Source organism: Medicago truncatula, chromosome 4 (assembly GCF_003473485.1).
Source record: "Medicago truncatula cultivar Jemalong A17 chromosome 4, MtrunA17r5.0-ANR, whole genome shotgun sequence".
NCBI lineage: Eukaryota > Viridiplantae > Streptophyta > Magnoliopsida > Fabales > Fabaceae > Medicago > Medicago truncatula.
Genome location: NC_053045.1, coordinates 453,579 through 475,692, shown reverse-complemented (window position 1 = coordinate 475,692; position 22,114 = coordinate 453,579). Strand labels below are relative to the sequence as shown.

The 22,114-nt window shown below is 33.5% G+C and overlaps 2 protein-coding genes and 1 long non-coding RNA gene across 7 annotated transcripts; 2 read left to right on the top strand and 1 right to left on the bottom strand.

Annotated features, from left to right (window-relative positions):
• Nucleotides 1-2,989: 2,989 nt before the first annotated feature.
• LOC11419462 (protein SDA1 homolog) lies at nt 2,990-6,644 on the bottom strand. 4 transcript variants are annotated; one of them, XM_039833804.1, is made up of 10 exons: nt 6,488-6,644; nt 6,274-6,391; nt 5,743-6,195; nt 5,491-5,661; nt 5,258-5,382; nt 5,075-5,131; nt 4,826-4,969; nt 4,113-4,743; nt 3,939-3,992; nt 2,992-3,466 (listed from the first exon to the last, which is right to left on the bottom strand). In XM_039833804.1, exons 1-6 carry the CDS (start codon nt 6,634-6,636, stop codon nt 5,077-5,079), a joined length of 1,071 nt encoding a protein of 356 aa, XP_039689738.1. In that variant the 5' UTR covers nt 6,637-6,644; the 3' UTR covers nt 2,992-3,466; nt 3,939-3,992; nt 4,113-4,743; nt 4,826-4,969; nt 5,075-5,076. The 4 variants fall into 4 exon arrangements, with proteins under 4 accessions (XP_039689737.1, XP_039689735.1, XP_039689736.1 ...); XM_039833803.1 differs by having other exon boundaries at nt 2,990-3,992; XM_039833802.1 differs by having other exon boundaries at nt 2,991-3,466; nt 3,939-4,743.
• A 2,149-nt stretch (nt 6,645-8,793) lies between these two features.
• On the top strand, nt 8,794-10,009 carry LOC11433919 (uncharacterized). The gene is made up of 2 exons (XR_003011636.2): nt 8,794-8,997; nt 9,299-10,009. It is a non-coding gene; the product is annotated as an uncharacterized lncRNA (long non-coding RNA).
• A 1,790-nt stretch (nt 10,010-11,799) lies between these two features.
• Nucleotides 11,800-21,814, top strand: LOC11428396 (exocyst complex component EXO84B). 2 transcript variants are annotated; one of them, XM_003604098.4, is made up of 7 exons: nt 11,805-12,177; nt 15,090-15,187; nt 16,557-17,589; nt 18,094-18,609; nt 19,700-19,888; nt 21,086-21,222; nt 21,362-21,814. In XM_003604098.4, the coding sequence occupies exons 1-7, from the start codon at nt 12,019-12,021 to the stop codon at nt 21,522-21,524; spliced, it is 2,295 nt and encodes a 764-aa protein (XP_003604146.2). In that variant the 5' UTR covers nt 11,805-12,018; the 3' UTR covers nt 21,525-21,814. The 2 variants fall into 2 exon arrangements, 1 of the variants encoding a protein (XP_003604146.2); XR_005645628.1 differs by lacking the exons at nt 21,086-21,222; nt 21,362-21,814 and adding an exon at nt 19,236-19,424 and having other exon boundaries at nt 11,800-12,177; nt 19,700-19,842.
• The last annotated feature ends 300 nt before the right edge of the window (nt 21,815-22,114 follow it).

Genomic DNA, 22,114 nt, shown 5'->3' with positions numbered 1-22,114 from the left:
ACAATTCAACCCCCCCTTCTTGTGTTTTTCACCTTCAAAACAGCGCAACATTTGTTTCTATCTTGTGACGCTTTTTCTTCTTTATGGCCTATGGTGCGCAATTGGCTGGGTATTCTTGGTGTTGATACCAATGTTCTTCTTGATCATTTTCTTCAGTTTGTGAACTTGACAGGTGGAGGTAAAGCTATTAGAGATTTTCTTCAACTTATTTGGCTCTTGTGCGTTTAGGTATTATGGAACGAACATAATAACAGGCTTTTCAATAATGTTGTAACTTCTATTCCCAGTTTGTTAGATAAAGTTAAATATATATCTTTAGCCTGGTTGAAAGCCAATAAGGTTATTTTTAGGTTTGGTTCAGATATGTGGTGTTCAAGTCCCTTACAATGCTTGGGCATCACGTAATGGTTTGTTTTGGTTGTTTGTATGACTCTAAGTTTGTAGAGTAGCTCTTTTGGCACATCTTATGCTGGAAGAGTTGCTTTTCGTGATTAATATAATTCCATTTTTTATTGTTCAAAAAAAAATAATGGAACAAAAATAATAAATATTGCATTGGTATTATTAAGACAAAGAAAAAATATTAAAGAGACAATTATTTTGAGAGGGAGGAAATAATATTTAAACACAATCAATTACAAATTCACGTGTTATAAAACGAAAAGGACACAATTTGATGGTGAGTTTTTTGTCACACCATTTGACCTCAAATGTTTACTACGATAATGAGTTGGATCACTTTGTTTATCTTTTCTCAATTTACATTGTTTTTGGTGCTTTATTTATTCTTGTATCTCTGTCGTGGTTACTATGTTGTTGCATTAGAATTAAGAATGTAGTCTTGACCAAAAAAAAAAAAGAAAGAATTAAGAATGTAGAGACTTGTTTTGGGGATTGAATTGCTAGATGATGAATTTCTTTTTTATTTGATGTCTTAGGGGAGGGGGTGGTGATATAATGTTGACTCTAGGCTAGATCATTAAAATCTTATAGAACCAAAAAATATGTAATGATATATATACTTGAAAGAATTAAAATGTAATAATATATCTGAAAGAATTAAAAAAAATATAAGGCATATGAAAATTTCATAGAATATCAAGACATTCAACCACGTAAAAATAAATATTAGAGTTAACAATAAATAAACAAGAAATAAGTTACAAAGAATTGAATCGTAATCGTGCGTTAGAATGAGATTGGTTTATGTTAAGGTGGTGAAGTTGCAGACACAACCATGAATAACATTTGTGGATTCATGAGTTGTAACGACATAGTTTCACACACCTATTTTAATGTTTTCTTCTTTCATTTTCACTAAATGTTATCACAAACACACGCAAAAAGCTCACTCAACAAACTTGAAATAAGGATAAACACACCTCAATAGAATCGTGAAAGAAATAAAGAATCGGAGTTTTGTTTAAAAGTAGCATGGTTCATAGAAAGAGAGAAAGGTTGACAATTAACAAAACTGATAGTTAAAATGATTGGAGTTAACATTTAATTAACTCATGTTGAGTTAACATATAAATAAGAGTTGGAATGTTGTAAAAGGATAAAATGTTCAACAATCTTATTGTAATCAATAAAGAAAATTTAATTTAACTATATTATTATCTTAATAAGAAAATTCATTATAAATAACTAGGAAAAAAATTACTTATGGGATCAAGATTCAACTATTTTATGGTTAAAATCATATCTTGGACAAAAAAAATATCGATTAGGATCAAACATGAACAAATTTGAAAGATTAAGATACCAAAAAGTTTAATTTTAAAAAAAGAGATTTATTTTGGAAAAACTAAAAAAAAAAAAAAAAAAAAAGTGCAATCAACTCTTATTTTCAAATTACAACTTTTCGTAGAAAAACAACCTCTTGTTGAAATTTATATTGGTAAAACAAATTTTAACTTGACATTCTTTGTAGTGGCCTAATATGTCACTATATACTTATCTAGGGAAAGTTTATTTCACTTTTTCATATGAAAATTTTCATATTTATTGAGGGTATGAAATTCTAATTATTCTTACATGATGCAAGACCAAATATTAAATTTTTAGGCACACTCACAAACTGTTAATTATATCTTTTAATCTTTTGGTTATTTTAAAAATAGTTAAAAAAATTAATTAAATATTTTACATTTATATAAGTGTGTCTAAAACTAGTGTCCATAATTTGTGACTATGGAAGACTTCTCATGATCATAACCATTGCACCAAATGCTTAGAAAAGTCAATTTCTCATTTCAATTTTATGTACAACATTTTACCTATTGGATTATATTATTATTTACGGCCAAAGGTAGATTAATAACTTTATGAATTGAGAGTTAGGAAGTATATTATCATATTTTATATAATAATAATAATAGTAATAATAATAATAATAATAATAATAATAATAATAATAATAATAATAATAAGATTTTGATATGAAACGGTCATGAAACAAAAATATCAAACACACATAAAAGAGACTAAATAGCAAGAATTTCTACTTAAAATGAGTAGAGATTTCACGTATATTTGAAGTGTTTGATTACTGGAGAGTTTGATGTCTCCTTTAAATTAAGAATCAACTATCATTTCAAAAGAATGTCATATGTATTTTTGAGGATTTACGATGATTTTACTTCTCTTTTTGTTTTTTTAGGATTATGATGCTTTTCCTCCGTAAATGTTACTAATATTTCACTCCATACGAATTTAATGTGGCTGCTGATTGGGTGCTAAAGAGAGGTAGATCAAATATTATATGAAGCTGATCATTCACCTCATTCTCTTTTGATTAAGTTATTTACAAATCAACAAAATCTCAAAGGTTAATATTTTTTACATCTAAACTTCCACACATAAATGTCTAGTTAGTGACACCAAGGATCGAAAACCCACTAATATTTATCACGTCTAGTAGGCTATATTGCTTAAAGGAGTAAGCAATTATTTTTGTCCTTAAATATTGGGTTAGGCTCTATCACTATAATTCATAAATGCATAAGAAGTATAAAAACATTCTAATCGTAAGTTATGTACATTTTTGAAGATCAAACGAGATACATTTGATACTCAGGTTGATCAATGAAGTCGATGCAACACTATTCCATTTGCATCCTAACTCGCCACTTGAAATCTCAAGTAGCTCAAATCCAAAATCTTCAAACATTGGCACACATTCATACCTGAAACTTCAACATTCATCAATCAACACTTGTCTAGTCTGTCAATAACATTCAATCTCTCGGCAATGACCTGAAGTTTCCTTGTTAAACAACTTCGAAATTTCAAACCTTGATTCACGACATTGTTTTGTAGATCAATGTGCAATGAAACCAAAGGAATAACGTAGAATTTACAAGGAGATGTTTGATGAAAGTTATGTCTAGTTTGTCAAGGGAAATACTGAGAATTCCTCCATCGGAGGTGTGAACTGTCCTCTATGCAAGTCTTCATTCATTAACTACATTCCGAAATCAAACGATCAAATAGCATCAAGGAAAGGAAATAAAATTTAAGGAGGAAGGGAGGTGGTGTCATTCCAAAATTGGGCCATTCCACAAGCCTCCTAGACGTAGATGGATCGCCTATTGTAACTGTGTGAGCAGTTGCACAGTTGCAGCTCTCAACTGTTCGAACCAAATCAATGGTTAAGGTTTTATTAAATTAATATACTGATTGGGTATTTGAACTTTCCGGTCTAAAATCAATGATCGAGATCCATTACTGCATATAACTGCTCCTAGATAAGGTACTAAAAATGACCCACATACCTACTAATGAAGAACCACTAATAGGAATTGAACACAAACACATGATGTTGTTTGATCCTACTAGTTAAGCTTATCTTCATAGGAGACACATGATATATTTTGTCTAAACATAAATCATTAAATGGAGATATTTTCGAAGGAATAGGAGATTGCAGTAGTTACCAATGGCATGCGAATGCATATCTCCCTGACTGCATTTAGTCCAGCAGTGAAGACCTAAAAATATCACTCAAACTCATCAACCTATTAAAGTCGAATGCTCCTATCATGGAATTAAATTATGAAATCTCATTATGATATCGAATGTTAATGCGACAGGTGACAAACAAAATTTACCTCTGGTTGTGAGCATGCAAGTACAAACTGATTTACAATTTGTTTGAACAAGGACTTAACAGCATAAGGGGGAACGTACATTCAAATAAAAGCTTGATTGAGCTGGAATGCACTATTTGTTATAATATATTGAAGAATCAAAATTTGAAGGAAAATGCTATGAGTTATAAAAATTGATCTGGCAAAAATTCACAAACATACTCTACCTCATCATGACATGCTTCAACTACTGCCGCAAGCAAATTTACAACGTCTTGTTGATGTGGCTGATAGCATATATCACAATGGTCATACTTCAGTTATATATAGAATACCAAATTCCACGTAATATATCAAATAAGATACATGGATATATTTCTGAACAAAAGGGTAAAATTCCAACAACGCTAACTTGTGACGACCAACTATTCGAGCAATAAATTTCAGCATCATCATCTTAACCTAAAATTTACACATGGTAATTGCATAAACCAGTGAATATGTAATCTTGAATACCCATGAGCCGATATGAAAAGGAATTGCACGTATTTTTTTATAACATTGCATAGAAATGCTTATTTGATAATGAGTAATGCACCTCAGATTCTTCATTATATGTCTGAAGGCAGGAGAACAGCTTCTCAGCAAAACCCTGCAGACCATATGGTATTGAATGTTGTTGATCCAAGAGCAAAATCCAAGTCCAAAATGAAACTACAATGGTGATCACAAACCTGTCTATCTATCATATGGTTTAGTGGTGAATAGTAATCGTTGTTGATTCTTTCAGCTAATGGTTTTTGCAGACTTTTCCTGTTGTAAGGCAGTCTGTTTCCTAATTTCCTTAGCTGATACATTGTTAAATCTCGGTGGTTTTCCTGGGATTTGTTAAGGGACACCATCAATTACAGACAACTTAATATGAAAGCCACTAATCTTAACAAAAAAACAACATCGATTCAAATACTATGATTTAATCACACCTTCAAATGAGGCAACTCATCATCGCTGTCTGAATCATCACAATCCTTTTCAACCACCTGCAACGAATGATAAAGCCGCAGTCTTGATGCTGAGAGATGCCGATACAAAATCATAATATTTAGGCTGAACACGACCTAAGGAATTTTTATAAAACATTTATCGAACAAAAAAAGAAAGGATACCTCAATGCTGGATGAAAAGAAGCTGTGCAAATAGCATTTGCTGTTTTTTCATCAAACCACACTTTCCTCTGGTAAAGCCGCCACAGAATCACAAGCACTCTTTTGGCAACTGCTTCATTCTCTTCCTATTGAAACATACATTCATTGAATTAAAAACTCGGGAAAACTAATATTATAATTTCCTTGATCTAAAGGCCAAATGATATGGGAAAATATAGTAATAATTCACAAACCTGTAGCATCTTAAACATGACACTCTGAAGTTTTTGGGTCTTGATTACAGCCGGTCTTTTTAGGCGCCTTATGTTGACAACAAGGTGCTGAGATACAAATCTGGTAAGCTTTTTATCGCCTAAGGTTTGTAGTTCCATTAACAACGGCAATGTTTCATCAATAGCCACAGTCTGCACAATTCACATAAAATCACTAATTATTATTCTGCAATATAATGGAATGATAATGTGTATATTGTTCAGAAACAAAACCTGTCTATTAACGAGTAGAATAAGAGCGTGTGCGAGTTTGAAACGAGACATGGAAGGAATAAACTGTGCGAAACTATGGAGCAAATAAACAAGTCTTATAGGGAAATCGGCGAGGAAGAAAAGTGTAGGGTAGGAAGGGGCAACAAGTGTGAGGAACATGGCCCTCTCAGCCAGGTCTTCAGCGACAGTTGGATCAGAAGCAACAGTTGTTAGGTCAGAATCGATGATTCCGTTGACGGAAATGAAGTTCATGGCCGCTTGTTGAAATAGTTGGAGGGAGGAATTGAATTGAGAGTGAATAAGGAGAACCTCCAATATGTAGCCTATTGGGTCGCGTTCAACTTTGGATTGGAGTGTTTGAAGGTTTAGCTTCTCCGACCTCCCACCCAAAGCCTCCGCCACCATTAGTTTGCCGTCGCATGACATGAAATTGGTTGAGCTTAGTTTCTCCGACTGCATGCCAAGAATGAAGCTATCACTGTCTAAATAAAAAAAAAGACTTTCATGCAAAGCTTTATTATTCAATCTCACCTTATCAAGGATGATAGCCTGAGGTGACTCTGTTGGTTCATCATCACTGTCTGAATCATCAATTTCTATAATCTGCTTCTTGTTCTCAAGTAGAAAAGATAAAGCTTCTGTCTTGATCCTAAGAAATAAAAATACATAATCATAATTAGGCTTAAACTACCTAAGGTAAGATTTTAAAACATGCATGTAACCAAACAAAGAAAACGAATGATACCCCATAGCGGTGCAAATTGCATTTGCTGTTTTTTCATCAAACCACACTTTCCTCTGGTAAAGCTCCCACAGAGTCACAAGCACTCTCTTGGCAAATTGTATTGACTTAACCATAAGTTTGGTCCCTAAATATGTAAGGACCCATAACATTAGTCCCTGAATCTGCAAGCATCAATCATATTAGTGTCTGAATCTAGAGACCAATTGACTAATCACTAATGAATGATAAATTTAGGGATTGTTATATATGATATGAGTATATGACTAGTGCTTAAAAACTCAGAAACCAAAATTATAGTTTCCTTAAATTGGGTACTTAGCACGACATACACACAAGTTACTCTCTAATGCAATTGAGAAAACTCAAACACAATCTGAACAACAACATCAACAAGAATGTTCCCCTAGACCACAAAGTTGAACCTGAGAGAGTGACAAAAACAAGGAACTACCGAAGGCAGAAGCTTCATTTGAGAATAATAATAATGAATGAATTCTACACAGATGGCAGAAACATCCTGCTATGAATTCTACACAGAAGAAGTTCCAATAATAAAAGCAAATGAAGTTCTATAGTTTCATGTGTTCCTTCATCTTCATCAACCACAACATAAAATTCTCCCTGATTTTGATTGGTCTCATAATTATAGTACTAATAATAATAACAAATAATATTGGTGACAGAAAGCTAGTGTTTGATGTTCCTCATAATCAGTATCCTTCTCTAAAATTTTATTCAAGATTTAAGCTAAACCAATGATGCACCTTAGGATGTACCAAATGATGGAAAAGTTCAGTAATTGACAAACCTGTAGCATCTTAAACATAACACTCTGAAGCTACAATAATAAATATATATTATTGAGAAGAAAAACCTGTGTATTAACGAGTAGAATGAGAGGTCGTGCAAGTTTTAAGCAAAGAATGGAAGGAAAGCAACAAAGAAGATAGACAAGAGGGTGCAACGTGTGCGAGGAGCATGGCATTATTGCCTAGGTCTTTTGCGACGGTTGGATCAAAAGTGAAGTGGGTGATGGAATCAGAGTTCATCATGGCTGCTTGTTGTTGAATTGAGAGTAAATAAGGAGAACTTCTGATATGGTGGCTTTTGGATATGAGTGTTTCGAGGTATTTTAGCTTCTCCGATAGTCCATTGGAAGCTGACGTCGTCGTTGGTAGTTCCCCGCAGTGCGACATAAGATTGGGTGTTGAGTTTCGTTTCTCCAGCTGCATGCCGAGAGACTGAAGAGAAGACTTACGTTATTCTTAAATCTTAAACCCTTAACTATTTTCCAAATCTTAAATCCTAGAACCAAACTATCTTGTGATCCAAGGATAATTTTTGAGTATAGTAGTTATTTACTTAAATATTTTATCCCGAACACTCCATTTCTCCACAGTTTAATTATGTGAGCTTTAGCCACTAGACTACTTGACAAAAAAAAAATAAAAATTAATCAAAGAATATTTTATTATTCTTTTTTTTTTTCTTCAATTTATTTAGTGCGATTAAATGCTTTAAATTTAGACCTGTGGCCACACAAATAATGCTTATGATGCAATTAAGTTTCATTGGTTTGAGTTTCGTGTGAACTCGTATTTTTGACGTCAAATTAAAACCAACCTAATTCGATGATCGGATTGGTTTTGATCGGTTGATCAAGTTTGTGGGAAATATTTTTTTGAACATATTAAATAATGTTTTAAGAAATTAAATAATATTATTATTCATAGAAAATTCAACGCTTATACTAAATTCTACGATTTGAACTTGAACATTTATTACCCAAAAACGAAAACATTTCAGATTTGAACAAGTTGAGTTCAGTTGGACCCGATCTCGAATAAATTGAAATAAAATAGAAGTTAGCTTCATTTGGATTATCGAATCAGATTGAATGGGTCACCTGTACCCTAAAACATCTTTAATTGAGAAGTCTTTTTCAAAATTTAGATTTTGGTATAAAGGTAACACACAACTCATGTTTAGTTGTGTTCATGGGTGTGGATCGGCATACAAACCTAGTGAGTCAACCCGACTCAACCCACATTGCCTAAGCCTAATTATTTATGGATCTATCTCGAGTTAATTTGTAGATACTAGTTTGATAGTAAGTGATAACTTTGTCATTTAGTTAACTTGTAGAGACTAATATTTTTTTTTTTAAAATAGACATCGAGTAAAAGGCAATTTTGTAATTTTAGGGGGCCTAAAGAGATATGAGGGGCTCTAAAAAGAAATCTTCTTGTTACTATTTATATTGAGGCCCAAGACTAATAGTCCTTTCTCCCTTTTTAATTTGTTTTTGCAGTAACGAAAACAAAAGTATAATCGATCAATGGCGATTTGGAGAGCAGCAGGGATGACATACACAACATATTCGAACTTAACAGCGAATATTATTAGGAATTGCCTTAAGGAACCTCACAAAACTCAAGTTCTCTCTCTTTCTAGCGAGAACGTTCAGTACTTGCTTCCCAGATGGATCGACAGTACTTCTGGAAAACTCAGTAAGAACCCCCTCTTTCTATTCTTATTATTGGTGGGCTAGTACATATTTTTTAGATTGAAGGTGTATAATATGTGTTGTTATCACGGGTTTCCAAGTGTTATTTATCATCTTGTCTATATCGGTACTGCTTCATAGATAGGAATGGATTTTCTCATTTAATTACCTAACTTGTGGCACCAGAAATTTTAGTACTTATCGCTACAATCTTTAGGTCTGTCTATATCCCTTTTCTCCATAAAGCTCAAAACATCCTTTTCTGTATTATTTCTGATCAATGCGTTCAATTGTTCTTTTATCAGCCATTCATACAGACATCCCAGAGGCTTCAACACGTTTCAGGAAACCCCCCCGTGCTCATGGGCATGCTTGATGGAAGCTAATTGTTGTTATTTGGAACCTTTCCGGAGTTTTAGATTTATTCTGTTTTCTTTCTTTTTTGGCCTTCATGTGTGTGGCAGATGCACTGAATTACGGTTTAACTCTGAATTACCAAAGGCCTCCTTCATATAGGTTAACACAAAAGAAAGTATGTAAAATGGGAAGCTGTGGAGTTATGATGTAGTTGAAAATCAAGTTATACTTTCATGAAATCACAGCTTTCCCTACCCTAAAAAATTTACCCTTTCACCTCATTAGAATATCATACTACTGCTGTCAATAAGATTACAAAATGATATAGCATGTGTTTGGAATACCGGTGGAAAGCTCAAAAAAGCACTTTTAGGCAAAAGCTGGAATTTCCAGCTTCATAAAATCACAGTAAAAGTGATATTGGGTAGCGTGCACCGTGAAAAAAACGTACACTGCTATAAAGCAGGTCATTATCATTATTAGTTTCTGAATGGAAAAATGTTTTTCCCTTTAAATTGAATGAATTGGAGAATCTTTAGGTTCATAATCTGTGTGAGGGGGGGGTAGAAGATAAGGAAATTTGTATAAAATAAAAGAGAGTAGGAGCTAGAACCAGCTAGATTTTCTTAAATAATGAAATGTCTATGATGTTTTCAGGAGTCTTATGCATGTGCTTTATCCTTCTATTATTTTTGTAAGACTTAAAAATATACGTAGATTTTTTTTAGGTAAAATATATATGTATGTATAGTTGTCAACTAATCATATAGCCATAATTTCACTATTTAATTCCTGTCTCATACATGCGGCGTTTGATGGAGATTTTATTCTATCAATCAAAATATCTAATTGGCATTCCATCAAATGAACAACAACAACCATCTTCTACTCTTCTCAATAAGTTTTTTTCTTTTTTTCTTTTTTTCTAATGAAACTTGAAACTAGCACAGCTTACCATGCTTTTATAAAAATAAAATTGATATTTTTTCAATCATAAAATTTGAAGGAGTCATCTCTGTGTCTGTTTCAAAATGATATTGAGTAGTAGTACTAGTAATTACTGTAATAATTATATGAAATTTTCAACCCTGTTTATTACTTCAGCTAAGAATTGTTTCTATAGATTGTAATAATACCTAAAATAGAAAAGAATGAAAAGATTTTGTCACAAAAAGAAAAGAATAAAAAGTTTCTTTTTATATGTGATAGAAAAACATACGAAATCTCAGCCATCCAGATCACTTTAATGGGGTAAATCAAATTTCACATAAAAATCTTACTAAATGTTTTTTCCCTTCCTTCAGACATCCTGCAATCACATGTCTACGTTTATCAATCGATTTCATTTACAAATGAGAAATAATATTTGAACATCCATTTAATGACAATTTTCGCAACAATTTTCTCTCTCATACTCACATTAGTTTTTACTTTATTTCCCTATTGCTATGATTTCCATACAAATACCACTTTTTTCTTTGTAAAATATGGTTGTCAAATAAATTATCACCAAATTAGTTGTTCAAATAACACTTCTCTTTTCAAATACGTAAAAAAAGTAAAAAGAGTGTATGATTACCAAATTTCTAATTAACATATCTAGGAAAACACAATAATCACAGTCTATAAATCCTAATTCATCCGACAAAGATGTTAAAATTAAAATGCCAAATATTAAATAAGTAAATGAGTTTAAATGATTAATTTGTTACATCAAATGGTGAATTGTTCAAAATATTTGAAATCGATTTTGAATAGAGCAATTTTTTTGTCAAAACTTTTTTACCTACCAATTGAACTTCAATTTACTATAGTCCTATGATTCGGAAGGTTAGCACATAAAAATTGAACTTCTAATAACTATTGTTACTTCGTTTATGTTCAAGTTAAGATTAAAAGTTGAACCTGCAATTATACAAATGAATTCTTATCGATTAAATCGAAGTGATGACAAACAAAAGCTAACTTATTATTTATTTTATTTTTTGAAGATTATTAAATCCCTAGCCATTTTTACCAAACAAAAAGCCAAGATAGATTTGATTATTATGCTATCAACAACTACTTTTGGTGTAGTGGTTATGTCATTTGTAGGTAAACAAGTAAGAAAATTCGAGTCTACTACAAGCAAAAGTTCTTTACTATTAGTTGAGAAGTTATACCCAAAATAAATATATATTTTTTTTATTAAAAATTATTATAAAACGTCCCGTGAGCATAGCTCAGTTGGTAGAACAAATGCATTATTATATGCAGGGGCCGGAATTCAAATCCTCAACATTACACTTATTTACTTTATAAAGTGAATTCTAGCCACTAGGCGGACTATCTAACAAAAAAAATTATTGAAAAACAAATAAGAATTAAAAACTAAAAAAAAAAAAAAAAAAAACGGTTGAAGAAAAAGTGTGCGCTGGCGTATAACTAAGCAAAGTTTTCATATTACCGTCACCGCTTGGTTAGGGATCATAGAAAGAGAAATCAAAATAAATAACCAAACACACAGTGCGCGTGACGTGACCGTGTCTTCTCTCTTTCTTCAATTCAATTCAATGTTCTTCATTTTCTAGCTAGATTGGCGCGTGTGTGCGTGGATCTTTCTCTTTTGAATTTTCATTTTCATTTTCAACCCTAAAGTTAGTTAGTTACTCTCCTCCGTGATCTTGTTATGGCGGCGACGATGATGAAGTCATCGTCACGGTCAAGGGCAACGGCGGCGAGTGTTAAAGAAAATGGAGTTAAGCTTGAAGAAGGTCTTAATCCTTTCAAGTCTGATAGATTTGATGCTGAGTTCTATGTTCAGTCCACCTCTTCTCTCAATGATAAGGTTCCTTTCCCGTTTCATTTTGCTATATCGATTTTCTTTGATCCATTGTTTATTGTTTCGTTTACGTGCTTTCATTTTCCATTCATGAGGTTTTTAATTTTTATTTTGTTGCTCCGTGATTACTTCATAATTTAATTTAATCTGTTATGTAGTAAAATTTAGTTGATTAGTTTTAGGATATACAATTTGTTAGTAAAATACTGTTTATCGACTAATCCAGAAGCTTAATTATATATTTAGGTCTGTTTGGATAAAAAACTTATTTTAAGGTTATAGTACAAGCGTTTAATATGCTTATGTATAAGCTATTTTTTATAGCAAAAGATAAAATAAAGTTAAATTGTGTTCATATAAGTTTTAAGTTGTTTTCATAAGCTATTTTAGAGGCCTTATGAAAATAAGCTGAGAATAGGCTATAAACAATGGGGCTGTTTGGATAAACGACTTATTTGCAGCTTATAATACAAGCTTTTATCATGATAAGTGTTTTTGCGTAAGCTATTTTTATAGAAAAATATTAAAGTTAAATTATTTTTGCATGTGTTATGAGCTGTTTTTATAAACTATATTGGAGAATTTATGAAAATAAGCTGAGAAAAGCTTGGGAAAATTGTTATAAGATATTTTTGTAAGTTCAAAAAACTTATGTTAGTAGATAAACTCAAATCCCAATCCAAACAAACAGACCCAGTGTCATAAGTTGTTTTCATAAGTTTTCCCAAATAGTCTCACAAAAGTTATGCTACTAGATATGCTCAAATAAACCAATCCAAACATGTGTCACATGTATAATACGTACATTTTTTATCATCGAAGGCGTGTCTGGTGTCCGACACGTATCAGTGTCCTACACCAACACACATGATTACCTTCAATTATGTTATTTTTCTCAAATTATTATCGGTGGCAACATATTAGTGTCAGGTGCTTCATATCATAGATAACTTAATTTCATTCAAACTGCATTCTTAATCTAGAGTAGAGAGTCCACTCCAATAAGTTATGTATTAGGAATTTAAGAGCTCTACTTAAGATTATTGTTTCTTGTTGCTAGCAAGATTCTAAATTGTTGTTGCTATGGTCCTTTATATTGCAATCATGATGCTGTTGCAAGCCCTCAAACCTGCCTGTATCTTGTTGTCGCAATTGCAGTTGTTGACTGGAATTTAAAACTATGCATGACACCAGCTGATACCAGCTAATATCCTCTGTCAATCTTATTCATAAAAACAAGAGTATGTGATTGTTTCTAGTTCGTATACTTGGATGAACAGGGAAAATTTTGTATTAATTTCTTTTCTGCCTCTATTATGATCTACATGGTTAGAGACAATCCTTTATGCTACAACAACAACAACCAAGCCTTATCCCACTAAGTGGGGTCGGCTACATGGATCAAATGATGCCATAGTGTTCTATCATACACCAAATTTGGATTCAACTCATTGACCTCTAAATCCTTTCTAGTGGTTTCTCTAATAGTTTTCCTAGGTCTTCCTCTACCTCTTTTAACTTGACTCTCCTCCATTTGATCTACTCTTCTTACCACGGCATCTACAGGTCTTCTCTCTACATGCCCAAATCATCTAAGCCTATTTTCTACCAACTTTTCTACTATAGGTGCTACCCCCACTCTCTCTCTAATGGTGTCATTCTTAATCCTATCATGTCTAGTCTTACGACTCATCCAACGCAACATCCTCATCTCTGCTACACTTACTTGATTCTCATGTTGACTCTTAACCGCCCAACACTCCGTACCATACAACAACGCCGGTCGGACTGCTGTCCGATAGAACTTTCCTTTCAACTTAAGTGGTACTTTCTTATCGCACAAAACACCTGAGGCTCTTCTCCATTTCAACCACTCAGCTTGAATACGATGACTTACATCTGCTTCTATTTCTCCGTCATTTTATACGAAGGACCCAAGATATTTAAACCGTGTAACTTGGGGTATGATATGATCTCCAACTTTCACCTCCAAGGTAGACCTACTTCTCCTTCCGCTGAAGTTACATTCCATATACTCCGTCGTGCTTCTACTCAAGCGGAATCCATACGCTTCTAAGGCTTGCCTCCAGGTCTCTAGCCTCCCGTTCACTTCCTCCCTCGACTCACCCACCAAGACTACATCTGCAAAAAGCATACATCTCGGTGCTAACTCTTGGATGTGTTCCGTCAATACATCCAAAACTAAAGTAAAAAGATAAGGACTTAGGGTTGACCCTTGGTGCACTCCTATTGTTATGGGAAAATCTTCGGTAGTCCCATCTTGCGTCCTCACACTAGTCGAAGCTCCCTCATACATATCCTTGATAGCCCTAATATAGGCAATCCTAACCCCTTTCTTCTCCAGGGCTTTCCACAAAATCTCTCTCGGTACTCTATCATACGTCTTTTCCAAATCAATGAAAACTAAGTGCAAGTCTTTTTTATCCGTCCGATATCGCTCTATCACGCGTCGAAGTAAGTAGATTGCTTCCATAGTCAACCTCCCAGGCATAAAACCAAATTGGTTATCCGTAACTCGAGCCTCCTTTCTTAGTCTTCTTTCGATCACCCTTTCCCATAACTTCATGGTATGACTCACACCTTTATGCTAGATAGCGGATAATCTAAGACTTGTGTTGAGGAAAAATGACTTTGATATTCTTATAATATATGAACATAGTGAAAGAGTATAAGGTTATGCCAATTGTGATAACCATGTAGTCGCAATTTTCCATTCCTTTTAGTCACAATTTTGTTTCCATTTAGTCATCTAAGTATCTAATGGTGAAACCTATTTGTTGGGTATGTTTTATTTACACCATGCAGGGAGAAGATTTCTTGTTCTTCATACTGTCTAATGTAAAGTTTCGAAATCAAATTTTGACTATTGTTTACTCTCCTTTTCTCTTTTTCTCCAGGAAATTAAGCAATTATGCACATATTTAGTAGACTTGAAAAGAGCTTCTGCCGAGGAGATGCGCAGGAGTGTCTATGCTAACTATGCAGCCTTCATACGGTTAGTTTGTGTTCATTTTTTGAAATTTAAACTTGTCCTTAAACTATAAACTAGTATAGAAAGTGGTTCAAGGTTCTCAACTCAAACTAAATTTTTGTAATTACAAAATCTAAACAATTTGATCTTTTTTTTTTTGAGGGAAAAACAATTTGATCTTGTGAAGCAAAGAGGTTGTTTTCAAGGTTTGAACTTGTGATGTCTAGTCACAAAACATCACCTTGCTGTTCCCAACTAGTGGGAGCCTAGTGCACTATGCCGATGATAATATATACACAATATAGCATACATGTTAAGTACATGCATGACAGAGACACAGTAAGATATGATATATTCCCTAATTTAATAAAATGAATTGATGATAATACAATAAATTAACACAGATGGGTGAGATAGAAAAGGCAGTGGGGTTTCAGGTACTGTTTGTCCGACGGATCTATGAAGCCTAGATAGTTGATACAACAACACGGATATTTTAAAACATATGCTAAGATACTGAAATTTCTTCAAAACTGAAGATCTGATACTGCCAAGATAGATATATTAACAAAAATTTATAATAGAAATAATTATACATATGAATGTATAATATTTCTAAAGAGATTTGAAATTTTTATTAAATATGTAGATGATCACAGATTCACAGTTTACAAAAAATATTTGTATCATAAGGAAAAGGTACAAACACATCTTTCTCTGGTCCATTTCAAAAATGATTTTTTTTTTCCTTGAGAACTTTTTACAAATGTACTTTTCCCCTAATAAATGACAATATGTCACATAAAGCATCATCAATAAACGAAGTTTTGACTCCACTAAATTGCTTACAATTTAACGTCTAACAGTAACTGGATCATTTTCACCCCCTCATTCTCACCATCCAAAAATGCGTAACTTCCATCTATAAAGAGGGGGAACAGTTTTCCCCCTCTTTGCTTAAGTATTTTGAGGGGGAAAACTGTTCAACCAATCCAAATACTCTTCACATAGAATTTATATCTTGTGATGCTTCATAAATTCTAAAAGGTCCTAATATTTTAGCTTCATCCTCATGTATCATCAAATAAATAAATATTTTATCATTATATGATGTGACAAAGGGTGTTGAGCATCTGACATTTCTTATTGTTATTTTATTTATGAGAATTATCTCCCTGTATGTGGTGTAAATCTGGGTATGGCAGTTGGGGGGGAAGAGTACTTCTACCTTGTTCTTTTTATTTACCCTTCTATACAGAAGAAGCTGATGTATGATCAATTTCTTTTTTGCACATTAGTAGTATATTACAGCAAAACCATTTTAATTTTATTTAGCTTAATTGTCATTTATCATTGGTCATGTTTTAAATTGAGTAATATTTAAATGTCATAGAACTTCCAAGGAGATATCCGATTTAGAAGGTGAGCTTTCGTCCATCAGAAACCTACTATCTACTCAAGCAACCTTGATACATGGTTTGGCTGATGGAGTTCACATTGATTCATTATCGATATCCGATTCTGATGGTTTTTCTGTAAATGGTGCACTGGATTCTGAACATAAAGAAATATCAGACCTGGACAAATGGTTAGTTGAGTTTCCTGATCTTTTGGATGTTCTCTTGGCTGAAAGGCGAGTAGAAGAAGCTTTGGCCGCTCTTGATGAAGGAGAACGTGTAGTCTCTGAAGCAAAAGAGATGAAATCTCTCAACCCATCTTTACTTCTGTCTCTGCAGAGTTCTATTACCGAACGTAGGCAAAAATTAGCTGATCAGCTTGCTGAAGCTGCTTGTCAGCCTTCTACCCGTGGTGCTGAACTTCGTGCATCAGTTTCAGCCCTTAAAAAACTTGGGGATGGTCCGCATGCTCACAGCTTGCTACTCAATGCTCATCTGCAACGATATCAGTATAACATGCAAAGTCTCCGGCCGTCAAACACCTCATATGGAGGAGCATATACTGCAGCTCTTGCACAACTGGTATTTTCTGCAGTTGCACAAGCTGCAAGTGACTCATTGGCTATTTTTGGTGAGGAGCCAGCGTATTCTTCTGAACTTGTAATGTGGGCTACAAAGCAAACAGAAGCATTTGCTCTTCTTGTGAAAAGGCATGCATTAGCTTCATCAGCAGCTGCAGGAGGTTTAAGAGCTGCTGCGGAGTGTGTTCAAATAGCATTGGGTCATTGCTCATTATTGGAAGCTCGTGGTCTAGCTCTCTGTCCTGTACTTTTGAAGCTTTTTAGACCTAGTGTTGAACAAGCATTAGATGCGAATTTGAAGCGAATACAAGAGAGTACTGCTGCTATGGCTGCTGCTGATGATTGGGTACTCACATATCCTCCTAATGTTAATCGGCAGACCGGTAGTACAACAGCATTTCAACTTAAACTAACAAGTAGTGCCCATCGCTTCAATTTGATGGTTCAGGTGAGACTTTTAGTTTTGGCATAATATTGACTTATGACATAGAATGATGTTTGGTTTGAGAAACGCTGATATAGCAGCCGTTGGGACAGTGTGAGTAGTTGTTCTAAAACTAGATGTATTATTATTAGCCATTAAAAAAAAACAGTTACCTTGATTTGCAATGTGAATTTTTTCTCCTTTAAGTGAAGAAATTTGTAATTGTGTGTGAAAAAACAGATGGTTTATTTCAGTTCATTTATAAATAATATCCACCTTTAGTCTACGATTTTTCCTGTTTTTTTTCTTTTCATTTTTTTATTTGTTCTGTTAATAACATTTTAAACTTTAACTTAACGAGATTGAATAAAAAAATTGTCTTCGCACTTCAATACACACAGCTACTCAGCTGCATTATTTTAATATTGGTTTACTTAATATCAAGTTATTTTCCACGTTTCTTTTATGTAGTTTGTGGTTCTTTATTTTCAATTTACTTTAAGCTGGATGTTTTTTATGCTTATACAGGACTTCTTTGAGGATGTAGGACCTCTGCTTAGTATGCAGTTGGGAGGACAAGCTCTGGAAGGGTTGTTTCAAGTATTTAACTCTTATGTAAACATGCTTATAAAAGCACTACCAGAATCAATGGAGGAAGAAGAAAGCTTTGAGGATTCTGGAAACAAAATTGTACGAATGGCCGAGACTGAAGCCCAGCAGATTGCACTGCTAGCTAATGCCTCATTACTAGCTGATGAACTACTTCCACGCGCAGCCATGAAGCTCTCCTCCCTAAACCAAGATCCCTATAAGGATGATAACCGTAGAAGAACCACCGAAAGGCAAAATCGTCATCCTGAACAACGGGAATGGAGGAGACGACTCGTGGGTTCAGTTGACAGGTTGAAAGATTCATTCTGTCGTCAACATGCTTTGAGCCTGATTTTTACAGAGGATGGTGATAGTCATCTTACAGCTGACATGTATATAAGTATGGAAAGAAATGCGGATGAAGTTGAATGGATTCCGTCTTTGATTTTTCAGGTATAATGGAACCTTGGTTTTAAATTTAACACTTCCATTCTTGTGAATCAGTTTTGAAGATTTTCAAATTTTTCTTCCTTCTTGTTCATTCTTCATCGAGTTACTTCTCTTTTCTTTTTTCCAGTGTTATGCATAAGAAGTGTTTGTATTGTTTCCTCTCTACTTTTCTTTCTTCCTGCTCTTTTCTTCTTGTTGGGAACTTCTCTGTTGGGGATATGTGTAACGAGGAAAAAGGTCCAGAATCTGATTCTGTAGTCTCATGGTTGTTGATTTTTAAAAATTACAGGATTAGACAGCAAATTGATGATCTCTCCATACATATATTTCTAATTGTAGAATGCCTTGTCCACAGTTTCGAATGTCGGCTAATTTTTTTGGAAATTTGTGAAATTGGTAATTAAGGGAAGTACCCAACAATATTCTGAGAATATATTTTCTTGGTAACCAATTTTGGTGGTTTATTATTGTATATGATTGCAGAAAATTGAAACTCTTACGGCATTGACTGGCTTGCTGAGTACTGAAGTAGTTTATATATAAGTTTGTTTTCACTATAATATAACTTACCATTCATCTACCAAAAGAAATATTACTCATTGGGATTAAATGTTCCTCTTTGTCCACAGAAGGAAATAATAAATTGCGTCTCATTTCCTAGTTACACGTCAACTTTTTTTAATCATCAGAGAAGTCATAGTATGTATGCTTTTCGTTGAGTTTTACATGCCGGGTGCATATCTATCTCCTGGTTTTTATGGAGTGGAATACTGATTAAATGCAGAGTTTAAACATTGAACCTCCTCCCATGTCCCTAGGTAGACAACTTTTTTACAAGAAGAGATTGATACTGTCTTTCTATTTACTGCCATAAATGCTAGCTATGTTTTAGTTTGATTTCAAGAAGAGTTCATGCTGATTTCTGCTTTTGAATATCTTAATAACTTATGGAACATGTTGGTCTGCTTAATTTTTTTTTCTTCTTTCTATTCTCAGTGTCGACAATTTTTCTTTCTTGCTAAAATCAATTCCGTTTCTGTTTATGCTTCAACTATTATTCAAGATCTGACAAGACTGTTATGTTATTATCCAGGAGCTTTTCATAAAACTGAACAGAATGGCCAATATAGCAGCAGATATGTTTGTAGGGAGGGAACGATTTGCTACGTTGCTCTTGATGAGACTTACAGAAACTGTTATTTTGTGGATTTCAGAAGATCAGAGCTTTTGGGATGATATTGAGGAAGGGCCAAGACCTTTAGGTCCTCTTGGTCTACAACAGGTATGCCGTATGCCATTGAAATTTGATCATGGTTTCATAAACGATTTTCAGTTAGTTTTGGTTGCTGAAACACTGATACCTAATAGGACATGAATTGATTCCTTTATAAGCAAATTTGAAGAAGATAATTTTATTTGGGACGCATCTTTGTAAGGCTAGTCTTGGATCACTTAGAAATTCAAGCACTGACCTATCCAAGTTCCTAACAACCAGTGTTTTAAACAGAATAATATTTTTAAAATGATAAATCTTTTTCTAAGTTAAATGTTTTAAAAATAGTTAACCGAAGAATGCAAAGTATCCAAACTAAACCGAAGTTTAAGGCATGGAAATATGTTACAAATAGCATGTGTAACTATAATCTATTCCCAATAATAAACTTGAGTTCTCGTTCTTACGGGTGAACTAGTCTTAATACATTACACCACATACACAGCTAAGTTTCTTCATAATATATTTTGAACTTTCATTTTAAATCAAATAATTGTTATTTACCTCTTCAATTACATGTTTTAATCAAAGGGAAGTTAACCATCCTTGATTTCTTAAATTGATACTTCAAATTTTCCTATTAACATTAGCTATAATGGGATATTTACCATGTATTAAAAATAATTTTCTCTGTATTATAATTAAACCAACCTTTGAAATTTTTCAAAACTAAAGGTTCGAAACATCTTGTTTATATTTCGATTAATTTATTACCATTTAAAATTATTTTTATTAATTAAATTTATCTTTTTATTTATACCAGATAAATACATGTGAAATGCACAGGACGTTTTTATTGCAGAATGAATCTATATTGTAGCTAAATTGTTCTTACATAGAAGCTTGTTCATTGTATCAAGCACATGGACAAAGAAGTCAATCAATACTAACCTTTTGGATTCTGGCCGTCCTTTCAAAAACACTTTAGGGCACATTTATTTACTTATTGGAATTAAAATTCTTCCAACACCCATTTCAGAAAAATCTCCACAACTTATAAGAAAATTTGTCCTTATATTTGTTATAATATTTACAAATGACAAATGTTCCAAAATCGCTGCATGTATTGCTCTTTAGAATCTTGAACATGTGCTTCTTTAGAATTTACTGATGCGGAAGATCAATTGACGCAAACTTCACTTGAAAGAACATTTTGAACTGCAAATTCATCATAGCCATATAATATATTTTTTTAACGTTGTGCAGTTTTATTTGGATATGAAGTTTGTTGTGTGTTTTGCCTCCAACGGTCGGTATTTGTCAAGGAATTTGCAAAGAATTGTGAATGAAATTATCAGGAAGGCAATGTCAGCATTTTCTGCAACAGGGATGGATCCATATAGGTAGGCTTTGCAATTTTGTTTTAGCCATGTTTCACCATCAACATTCTATCTGCGTTTGCAGTTGTTTCCATTGGAAGTTGTGGCTTTGAATGCATTTTTTTTTTAAATTTGAAGTGTCTGATACATCTTTTGTTTGCAGTGATCTGCCTGAAGATGAATGGTTTAATGAAATATGTCAAGATGCTATGGAAAGATTAAGTGGAAAACCAAAGGAAATAAACGGGGAGAGAGAACTTAGTAGCCCTACTGCATCTGTCTCTGCACAATCAATTTCATCTGTCAGATCTCATAATAGTTCGTAATGAATAGTTAAATCCCTGTAAATTAGTACAGTCCAATCTATCATGAAATTACTGGCCGATTATTGCGTTAATTAACATTGGTCTCTTAATTGCTTCTCATGTTGTTTTTCTCACCCCTTGGCACCCCCTTCATTTTTGTCTTTATTCATTTTAACAGGGGATAATCTTGCATTTGTGTAGATTTAATAATTTTTTGTCCCGTCAAATTTGGCCTTGCGTTTGTAAATGCTTGCTGATTCTCGATTATTTGATTCGTATTCTGAAATAATACTTTTTGAAAGTGTTCTGTATTTTTAAGTTGTCATTCACATGTTTTTTTGCCATATTTTCCTTGATCTACGACAGGGGAACATCACCCTGGCGCCTCCAATCAACCTTCGTTAGGAGATCGGACACAGTCCTCCTAGTCAATATAAATTTCCCCTCAGCTTCTTTGCAGTCTACTTCGAGACACAATACTATGTGAGAATTCTGATAGTTGACAGAGGACAATCTAGTTGAAGTGAAAAATAGCGCCCTTAAGAAAGATGAGTTTGAGAAGTGAAAAATAGCGGCTTTAAGAAAGATGAGTTTGAATTGTAATTTACAAA